Source organism: Saccopteryx bilineata, chromosome 6, assembly GCF_036850765.1.
Source record: "Saccopteryx bilineata isolate mSacBil1 chromosome 6, mSacBil1_pri_phased_curated, whole genome shotgun sequence".
Lineage (NCBI taxonomy): Eukaryota > Metazoa > Chordata > Mammalia > Chiroptera > Emballonuridae > Saccopteryx > Saccopteryx bilineata.
In genome coordinates, this window is record NC_089495.1 from 210,121,901 (window position 1) to 210,132,286 (window position 10,386).

The following is a 10,386-nucleotide window of genomic DNA, read 5'->3' on the forward strand; positions in this document are numbered from 1 at the left end:
ACAGCACCGAGGCAAGCCTTCCACGTACTCACAGCCAGGATCGGAAGCCTCTGTCCGGCTCACGGCTGCCACCAGCTGCACAGTACAGGGAGTGTGGCCATTCCCAGACACAGGTTACCTAAAAGCCTGTTAGCTGGTGGCAGAGTCAGGAAGTCAGGATCCCCCTGGGGCCAGGCTGTGGCCTTCTCCTATTGGCCCCCATAGGCAGCTCTCCTTGTGGCCAAATCTAAAAGCCAGAGCTGGGTTTTAGCATTTAAAAAATAATAATAATAAAGTGGTATAGTAACTACAGAAGATGAATTTTATACCTGGGGTGGTCGCTCCTAATTTTCATTTCAAAGGGTGAGTCGCTCACGCTGCTGGAGCCTGTATGTCACCCAGCAGATGTCAGAGGCAGACTTTATGTAAGGGATCCGCCGTCGCAAAGAAAACTGCAGCTGCAAGTAATTTTCAGCCACCGAAAATCTGCCACCTCTCAGCCCCCAGAAAGGTCCCGAAGGGGCCGCTTAACTGGTGTGGGCCTGTGCTGACCAGCCCTGCGACACCCCTGCTCCCAGTCAGTGCTGCCTCCTGGTGTTTAAGCCAGGGCGCCTCTCTGCGGCTCTACTGCTACCCCCTGTGAACGGCCTGTGGGGGGACACAGGTCCTCCGAGGATGAGTCCCGCCCACAGTCTGAGGGTGCTGGAGGCAGATAGCGCCCCCAAAGAGCCTCTCCTGCGGCTGCAGCACCCCTGCTCACACTTCGCAGGGATTCCTGGGGTGGGGGTGGGGGCACCATCCTGGGGAACATTCATCTGGGAGGGCACGTTCCAGGCAGCAGCCTCCGGGGGGCATCCTCCAGGGTGGGGCATCCTCCAGGGTGGGGCATCCTCCAGGGTGGGGCATCCTCGGACGGGAGAACTTTGGGGGAACTCTTTGGGGTGCGGGTGGGTGATCTGAGAGAGATTCTGGGGGGCAGACACCCTCTATAGACAACCTCCAGAAGCCATTCTTTTTTTAATTATTATTTTATTTATTTACTTACTTATTTTTAATTTTTATAGCGGGAAAGTGGGGAGGAGAGAAATAGACGGAAACACTGGTCCGTTTCAGCCTGGGCCCTGACCGGGAATCGAACCCGCAACCTTTGCAGATTCGGGGGTGGCGCTCTAACCAGTTAAATATCCGGCCAGAGCCTCCTTCCCGGAGAGAAACCCCCGGTTGGCACGTGGTGCGGCGGCGCCCTACAAGGCGGACGTCCCGGGACCGCGGGGTCACGCCCACCGCACGTCCTTCCGGGGCGTGGCCAGCAGCCGCGCCCCGCCCCCCCGCGCTTCCTCCCGGCGCTGCTCTCGCTTCCGGCGGAGCGCGGTCCCTGCCGCTGCCGCCGCCGCCGCCGCCGCCCGAGCATGGACGATCCCGACTGCGACTCGACCTGGGAGGACGCCGAGGAGGAGGAGCAGGAGGAGGAGGAGGAGGACGGCGACGGCCCGAGCTCCGCGGGCGACGACGATGGCGAGGCCGGCGCCCCGGGGGACGCGGGAGACGCGGAGGACGAGGACGAGGAGGCGCGGCCCGGCTTGCTGCAGGTGCAGCCCCGGGAGGCCGCCGCGGGACGGGGCGAGGCCCTGCCCCGGGGAAACCGTCCCTTGCCCCCACTCCCACCCCCGATCGCCGCGTAGGCGCCTCTTGGAGCTCGGGGCCCGACTCCCTCCCCTCCTTTTCCGGCCCTTGGCCTTCTCGTGCCCCGCCCCCCATAATCCGACGGACACACGCCCTGCGATCTGCCCCTGCTCGGCCCCCCAGCCCTGGCTGGGACCTTTCACGGAGGTCCAGGGCCGTCCTAAAACCAATGGCTTAGGACTGAATCTGTGTAGCGGTGACATTTCTTCAAACGGATGCCCCCACCACCACCGCACATCCTGGACCCCCCTCTCCGTGGCACCCACCTCCAGGCCTGTGGCTCCGCCCTCTATGTCCCAGGCCTCTGTGCCGGCCACCTCCACTGCCCCCGGCCAGCCTCTCAACCTCCTGGCACCCCTCAGGGAGCACCTGGCCCTGTTGCCCACCACCCGAGACTCCCCTCCATGCCCACCCAGGCCATGAGCCCCCCATCTGCTTCTGCCCTGCTGTCCCTCACTGGGTGCAGCACCCACCCTCTTGGACTGGATGGCCTGCCCTCTTGGAAGTGTCCTTGGAGGCTGCCTTTATGTCACTTGCCTGAACCAGGACCACTGGCCCTAACAGTTACTTTTGGTTACCATTGGTTACTTGTTACCACTGGTTACTTTTGTTGCCACTGGTTATTTATCTTGATTGCTTGTCAGTTAGCAGGGGTTACTAGCTAGCACTCACTGGGGTGGGGTGGGGTGTGGGTGCCATCGTTCCAGCTGGGGTCCCAGGAGTTGGGGAGGAATGGTACCCAGAATGGTGACCGTCACCTTTTGTCCCAGTTGCTGGTGGATGACGGTGTCCTGGCAGGGCAGCATGTCTAGTGAATCTTGAACCTTTCTGTGTGTTTCCCTGGGATGGAGTCTCCCCAGAGCTGAGTGGAGCACTGGTTTTCAGGTGTCTGTGTCAATGTCTTGAAGTGGTCAGTGAGGGGACTCTGAGAGGCTGGTTCCTGGGTCCTGCCTGCAAGGCCAGTGAATGTGTTTGGGCACATCCAGTGTTTGGGCAGGGACGAGCTCTTTGGGGAGGCTGGCCCAGCAGTGGTCAGGGTCACGGGTCTGGGGTCGCAGGGCAGGAATTCCCCAGCAGGGACCGGCAGGTGTGGCGAGGATTAGGTGAGAGGATGCTGCCCTCCCACAGTTCCAGAGGGCATGCTCTGGCACCTTGGTTACCCTGTGGGAGGCCCACGGACCTCTGACTTCTTCCCTGTCTCCTTCCCTTCCCCCAGGGACTCCCACGGTGCTCCCTGTGGCCCTGACGGAGAAGTGGGAGCCACTTCTGCCAAGTTTCAGTTTTGTTTCCTGGTCCTTGGCTTGTAGGAGAGACTCTTGCCCGCGAGTCCTGGTTTGAAATCAGGCGGAGGGGCAGCTCCAGCCCCTGACTAGAGCTTAGACCATGGAGGGGTCTTAGAGGTTGGCGAAGGAGGGGGTCAAGCCAGGGGGCACGGTAAGCCTGGCCCCCTAGTCCCCTTCAGCACTCCTTCCAGGGTCCTGGGACCCAGGTGTTTCCCAGGATGAGCTGTTCCCTCCTGTTGTGCCCAGGGGGCTGTCTCTGCCCGGGCCCCTCGCCCTCACCCAGCCTCAGTCTGACAGGTAGTCTCGGCCCCGCCCTGTGCCCCCTACCCTTGTCACAAGGTAGTACAGGCTGCATTTACCAAGCGTACTAGTCCCCAGTCACCACCTCACACCCTTTCTGGGACCCCAGAGTTCTTGGCCTGTAGAGGCAGGGCTGCAGAGGTTGAGAGGGCAGTGAAGAGCCTCTGACTTGTTGCGGAGAAGTCCCCCACCCTCAACTCCGTGGGGCTGGTGGCCAGGAGATACAGGGTCTGGTCACTGAGCAGGGGGGTTGGGCAGGATGGGACTGGCTCCCTGGGCCTTAGTCATTCATTTCTTCATCAGATCCTGCAGCATGAGTTTGAGGCCCCTCCTAGGGCTATAAGTAGCAAGGCCATTGTCCGTGAGGACACCAGCCTGGTGACAACTTAGAAGACAGCACAAGGAGGAAGTGCTAGGGCAGGCGGGGTTTCCTGGAGAAATAAAACTGGCTGAGGGGAGCAGGAGGTGAAACTGGGGTGTGGAAGGCTGCACCCCAAGGATGTTCACGTGGGTCTGAGGGTCCTGAGGGCTGAGCGGGTGCCCCTCTGGGCCCCTCTGGTAGTGTTGACATCTGATGGAGGTCCTCACTGCCCTCGCCAGGACTGGAGCTCACAGGGAGTGGGTCCTGCTTGCTGGCAAGCCTCTAGGAGGGGAAGGGTCCCCGGTGGGGTCTCATCTGCTCCCTTCTTTTTCCAGTCTAGGATGACGGTGTCCCGAAACTGGCGAGCCATGCGGGACACGTGCAGGTACCGGCACCACTACCCGGTACGTAGCAGCCTGTCACTGAAGCAGCCCACCCGGCAAAACCCTCCCACTTCCCCCCGAAGAGGCCAGTGGACGATGTGTCCCTTGGCTCGTCGCCTTTACGAGGCAATCACAGTGCCAGCTTTTGTCACATCCACACGAGGCCCCAGACCGCCACCCACCGCGGTGGTGTCCCCATGTCCTCAGCCCCTGCCCTCTGCACCTGTGAGTCTCAGGCAACCCTTGGGTGCCTCTGGGTACCAGTGAGGGGACTCCTCAGCACTGGCCTACATTGGTGAGGAGGAGGTGGTAGTCAGAGGCAGATTCTGACCCTCGGGGCGAGGAGCCCAGGCTGGGCTCCTTCAGGGTGTCTGGAAGTTTTTTGGCTGAGAGCAGATACACACACCTCTCCCCCAGGAACGCTGTAGTCTGAAGGGCCCAGTGAGGCAGCCTGTCTCCAATGATGTCCCCAACTGGCACTCTTTCTCTCTCTGGCTCTTCAGGATTTGACAGAACGGGACGGCAATGGAGACATGCCGAACCTGAGCTTCTACAGAAACGAGATCCGGTTCCTGCCCAACGGTGGGTGTCCAGTTGCTGCCCGCAGCCCGATCCTGCTGGGGTGTCCCCTCTCCTCTGTCCCTGCCTCTCTCGCTGGGACCGGGTCTCCTGGGACTGGGTCCGCTGCATGGGGGGCTGTGGCTTGCAGGCAGCCAGCCCCACACCCCCTGGAGGCTGCTGAGGGCCAGGGCCCCAGCCTGCAGCTGGGACTGGGCAGGCAGAGGCACAGTGACAGGCCAGGCAGTGAATGTGGTGGCTTTGCAGGCCCCGAGGCCTCTGTCCTGGGAAAGCCACATATGTCAACCAATAAGTAAGTGTAGTGTTTACATTTTTTTTTTTTTCTGTATTTTTCCGAAGCTGGAGACGGGGAGGCAGTCAGACAGATTCCCACATGCGCCCGACCGGGATCCACCCGGCACGCCCACCAGGGGCGAAGCTCTGCCCACCAGGGGGCGATGCTCTGCCCATCTGGGGCGTCGCTCTGCCACGACCAGATCCACTCTAGCGCCTGGGGCAGAGGCCAAGGAGCCATCCCCAGCGCCCGGGCCATCTTTGCTCCAGTGGAGCCTTGGCTGTGGGAGGGGAAGAGAGAGACAGAGAGGAAGGAGAGGGGGAGGGGTGGAGAAGCAGATGGGCGCCTCTCCTGTGTGCCCTGGCCGGGAATCGAACCCAGGACTTCCGCTCGCCAGGCCGACGCTCTACCACTGAGCCAACCGGCCAGGGCAGTGTTTACATTTTTAATTGATTGGAAAAACGTAAGGTAGAGTATACCGTGTGACCTGAAAGTGACAAACTCGGATGTCCGTGTCCACGAGTGATGTTTATTGGACCCCGTGGTCTGCGGCTGTTTCCCCAGGACGCAGGGTCCCTGCTGCAGAGGCCATGTGGCCACACAGCCCCAAGTGTTCACTGTCTGGCCCTTTGCAGAAGCAGGGGCTGTCCAACAGGGGGCCAGGCTCTGGGGTGGTTCTGTGTGAGGCAGAACCCTGCGGACAAGCCGTGGTTTGGGGGGCAGTGAGGACCCTTCCTGCAGTGACAGGTGCAGGTCTGAATCCACTTGCCCCTCCCTGGGTGTATTCATCTCCCTGGGCTCTGCCCTCAGTCAGCAACAGGGTTCCCCGGTTCCAGGCTGCAGGGGGGCCGAGGGTCTGAGTTGTGGGGTTAAAACCGCAGGATATACAACTCAAAGCAGCAGAGCCCCGAGGTCCTCAACAGAGGAAGGAGAGGAAGGAGGGGAGATGGGGTTCTGAACAGGTCCGCTCTGACTTGTCCCCATGTGGATGGACCCTAGGCTGCTTCATTGAGGACATTCTTCAGAACTGGAGGGAGGACTATGACCTCCTGGAGGACAACCATTCCTACATCCAGTGGTGAGCGGAGAGCCGGGCTCTGGGGCAGAGGTGGAGCTCGGGGGGCCTGGCTCCGCCAGCCTCTTCCTCGAGGCCCGATGCTAATGGAACAGGCAGGCTGGGTCCTTTCTGAAGTCACGCATGGTGCTCAGTGCAGGGCTCTGTGGGTTCAGCAGTCGGGGGTGACCCGGCCCGGCCCACGGACTTGGGTTCCTTAGCTGTGAACAGCTCCTGTGGCCAGCTGGGAGGTGCAGCTGCACACGGAGGACAGGAAGGGCAGCAGCCTCGTGAGCCCCCGCGGCAGCCGGCGTTGTCCTATCCTGTGTGGCAGGCTTCGAACTGGCTTGAGGTGACCCTCACCAATGCCTGCAAACACAGTGTGCCTTTTTTTCTTTCCCTGTTGGTTTGAGGGACAGACACATAGAGACAGAGAAGCACCAACTAGTTGTTCCATTTAGTTGTGCTCTCATCGGTTGCTTCTCATATGTGCCCTGACCACAGGTCAAATCTGTGACCTCAGTGCCCCGGGGCAGTGCTCTATCCACTGAGCCACCTGGCCAGGACCCACAATGTGTCTGTGAGGACAGCTCGCAGGGAGCCTGTCATGCACACAGGGTATCACAGGAATAACTCTCAGCGTCAATGACGTCAAAAGAACTAAACAGAAGGGACAGCCAGCCACCAGGGGGTAAATGACTAGCTGGTCACCCTTGCTGCTGCGCACGCACACTGAAAATCCTGTGGGACACACACACACACACACACACACACACACACGTCCTGGGCCCTGGCCCTGGCCCGTGACACCCTCCCTGGAGCTCTCCTGCCCCTGGACTTCATTGTGTGAGTCCAGCTGGCCCCTCCGGGGACTGAGTGGTAAGCCCAGAGAGGGTGGTGAGCCACCCCAGGCTGCTCAGCCGGCGTGTGCCCGTGGGGTTGGGAGCCCAAGTCTGCCACTAACGGGGCCTCTGCTGTCTCTTCTCCCGCAGGCTGTTTCCTCTGCGGGAGCTAGGGGTGAACTGGCATGCCAAGCCCCTCACGCAGCGGGAGATCGAGGTGAGCCGCGGGCGGTGTGGGAGCCGGGAGACCCCTCCAATTACCTTCCCTCTAAAGTGGTCCTTGCCCCCGCCCCGCGCGCCCCTCACAGACCTCTGCTGTGGGAGTCCAGGCAGCAGCTAGCCTGTGTCCCCCCGTGGTTGGGGCCGGAGCAGGATTCCAGTCCCCCCAAAGGCCCGGCAGTGGGGAGCCACAGAGCATCTTGGGAGGTGTGACATGGTCCGAGGGGACGGTGGGCATTTTCTGCCCCGAGCCGGCCCTGGGAGCCCCCTAGCCCCCTAAGCTTTCACCAGCAGCTCAGGGAATTCCTCGCAGAACTAAAATGGACACGTCAGGCCCTGGCGAGCTGGTAGCAACACTCCAAGGAAAGAGACAGTTACACTAAGGAGCCTCAGGGCTCCTTCACCCTGAAAGCCCGAGGTCAGGTCTTGAGATGAATCAGGCCGGCGGGAGGCGGCCCCTGAGCGCGGGCTAGCCTCAGCTGCTTTCCAGGCGTTTAAAGGCTGCAAGGAGGCCAGCGCGCGGTTCGTCCAGGCCTATGAGCTCATGCTGGGGTTCTACGGGATCGAGCTCGAGGACCGAGACACGGGCCGGGTGCGCCGTGCCCAGAACTACCGGAAGCGCTTCCAAAACCTCAACTGGTGAGAACCGCCCGCTCAGGGCTGGCGCCCCCACGGCTGAGCCCCCCACAGCTGAGCGGGGAGCAGGTCTCAGGTTGAGGAGGGGGCGGAGCTAGGGGGCGGAGCTAGGGTTCGGGCTAGTGTCCGCGGAGCATTTCTGCGGAGGGAGCAGCAAGTGACTGAGGCTCTGAGCACCCTCCTTCCTGCTTGCAGGGTGGGGGTGGTCTCTACCTGATGGGGGGGGGGGGGCTAACGAAGGTCCCACTTGTCAGTGTGGCTTCTTAGCTGTGTTCTGCTACCCACGTGGCTGTGGGTCAGGCGGCCCACTGGGCTGGGTCGCCAAGCCCCCATTGAGAAGCACTGTCGGGAGGAGACGCAAGGGGTGAATCTGCTCCTGGCACAACATACTGGAGCCGCTCCGACCCTCCTCCAGCTCTGTGGGGGCAGGGGGTGTGCCATGGGTCCAAGGGAGCGGAGGATAGAGGACGCACCACCATCCCCGCCCACCCCAGGCTCCCAGAGGTCTGGAGGTGCGGGAGGACGGGGGAGGGCCCCGGCGGAGACTCGCCCCCCAGCGCCCTCTCCCCACCCCGCCCCCCAGGAGGTGCGGGAGGACGGGGAGGGCCCGGCGGAGACTCGCCCCCCAGCGCCCTCTCCCCACCCCGCCCCCAGGCACAGCCACAACAACCTCCGCATCACGCGCATCCTCAAGTCGCTGGGCGAGCTGGGCTTGGAGCGCTACCAGGCGCCGCTGGTCCGCTTCTTCCTGGAAGAGACGCTGGTGCGCCGGGAGCTGCTGGGCGTGCGGCAGAGCGCGCTGGACTACTTCGTGTTCACCGTGCGCTGCCGGCGCCAGCGCCGCGCGCTGCTGCGCTTCGCTTGGGAGCACTTCCGGCCGCGCAGCAAGTTCGTCTGGGGGCCCCCCGGCCGGCTGCGGAGGCTCAGGCTGCGCTCGCCGCCCCGCGCGCCCGCGCCGGCGGGCCCCAGGCAGGCCGAGGGGAAGGAGAGCCCCGGGGACCCCCTTCCCGAGGGCGGGGACTGTGTGACTGCCGAGCCCCAGCTGCTCAGCGACGAGCCCCAGGAGAAGGGAACCCGAGAGAAGGAAGCGCAGGAGAGGGATCGGGGAGAGGAGGTCGGGAGCCGAGGGCAGGAGGGGCCGGAGTCTTCGAGCCCCCAGGAGAGCAAGAAGAGGAAGCTGGAGGTGAACCTGCGGGAGCAGCCCCACGGGGAGCCGGGCTCCCAGAGCGCCTCGGAGGTAGAGAAGATCGCCTTGAACCTGGAGGGCTGCGCCCTCAGCCAGGGCAGCCTCGGGGCGGGGACGCAGGAGATGGGCAGCCAGGACCCGGGGGAGACAGAGCAGCCCTGTCCCCCGTCCCCGGAGGCCAGGGAGGCCGAGGACGAGGTGAGGAAGCGGAGGAAGGTGGACCAGATGCCGGCCCCCTCCGAGGGCCCCGAGGCAGGAGTGAGGGAGAACGGGAAGCAGGAGGGGCAGGCAGAAGGCCAGGGGTCGCCTGAGCAGGGTGCCCCCAGGAGCGCAGCCCCTGCGGAGGCGGTGCTGGAGGCCGAGCCCCAAACGCCTTAGGCATCTGGATTCCAGCGGGCGTCCTGGCCTGGCCCTGTGCTGGGGAGCCGGGTGGCCAGCTCTTCTCAGCACCCATCAGCACTGGCCTCTCCCTGGTGGTCACTGCGGCTGCTGGAAGCACAGGTCCCCCTGGGAAGGCCAAGGATTCCAGAATCCTTACCTCGACATCATCTGCTGCTTCCCTCCCCTCTTCCGCCACTGACCCCGTCTTTGTAAATTGGCCCTGAAGGGCCTGGGGGTAGGAGTGGGATTCATTTTCTTAGTCTGGTGCCGAGGCCTTTTCTGAATAAACTCGTTTTACTAAAAGTGTCTTGGCGTGGACAGTGGACCTATGGGTGGCCAGGGTGCTGTGGGCTGGTTTCGTGAACGACGCTGCTCTCTGGACTCTGGCCGGCTATGGCACTGCTGTGCCCATACCCCCAAAGCATCCTGACCACAAACCTCCCAGAGCTCCTGCAACTGGACAGCTGGTCCCTTGACTGCCTTTTGTCACCAGTTCAAGAGTACGACTGGGGGCTCATGCAGTCCCCTTGAATAAGTGGAAGGAGCAGTATTCGGGTGTGACTAGGGTCTGGACCATGCCTTCGCCGACCCTGATTCTGGGGGCAGTAATGTGCTTTGGGTGCAAACAACACAGCAGTGTTCTCTGTGGCTGCCCCTGCCCTGCCAGGACCCTATTGACCCCTCCAACCTGGTGAGGGCACTGCACCCCCTCTTCGAGCAGCTCCTCTCCATGTGACAGGGTCCTGGGCCAGGACATCTTCCTTCCTGACACTGTTGTGAGGGGCTCTGCAGAGGGCCACACGCGTGCCTTTGCACACAGGAAGTGATATGCTCAGGCCTCTCGGGGAGAAGGAGGGAGCAGGGCAGGATCTGGGTTCCTTTTCATGAAAAGCATTGATGACCTAGGGTGTGACCAACAAAGTGGAAGTCATTTTGAAGGGAAGAGACCCTGAGTTATAACTTGCATCAGCGATGGAGTGGGGGAGGGGTATGTCCTTTCCAGTTTCTTTGACAGAGGCCAAACTAAGCACTGATGTGGGCGGGCTTTGGACACCAGGAGTCACGGACCCCAGTGGTCAGGGTCCCCAGGAGAGAGCACTGTGGACCTCCAGTTCAGGTGGAGAAGGTTGAAGCCAGAAGAAAACCCCATTGGAGTCACTCTGGGGGAGGGGGGAGGGCGGGTGGTCTGTGCCCAGCAGTGGGGACCTGAGAACAAGCAGGCAGCT

At 62.4% G+C, this 10,386-nt stretch overlaps 1 protein-coding gene across 1 annotated transcript; it reads left to right on the forward strand.

Annotated features, from left to right (window-relative positions):
* Nucleotides 1-1,314: 1,314 nt before the first annotated feature.
* Nucleotides 1,315-9,463, forward strand: OGFR (opioid growth factor receptor). Its single transcript, XM_066236306.1, has 7 exons — nucleotides 1,315-1,568; nucleotides 3,942-4,010; nucleotides 4,493-4,571; nucleotides 5,842-5,920; nucleotides 6,889-6,955; nucleotides 7,448-7,596; nucleotides 8,248-9,463. The coding sequence occupies exons 1-7, from the start codon at nucleotides 1,389-1,391 to the stop codon at nucleotides 9,155-9,157; spliced, it is 1,533 nt and encodes a 510-aa protein (XP_066092403.1). The 5' UTR covers nucleotides 1,315-1,388; the 3' UTR covers nucleotides 9,158-9,463.
* The last annotated feature ends 923 nt before the right edge of the window (nucleotides 9,464-10,386 follow it).

Coding starts and splice junctions, on each gene's coding strand:
- OGFR (XM_066236306.1), top strand. CDS start 1,389: ATGGACGATCCCGACTGCGACTCGACCTGGGAGGACGCCGAGGAGGAG. Junction 1,569..3,941: donor CGCGGCCCGGCTTGCTGCAG/GTGCAGCCCCGG, acceptor TTCTTTTTCCAG/TCTAGGATGACGGTGTCCCG. Junction 4,011..4,492: donor GGTACCGGCACCACTACCCG/GTACGTAGCAGC, acceptor CTGGCTCTTCAG/GATTTGACAGAACGGGACGG.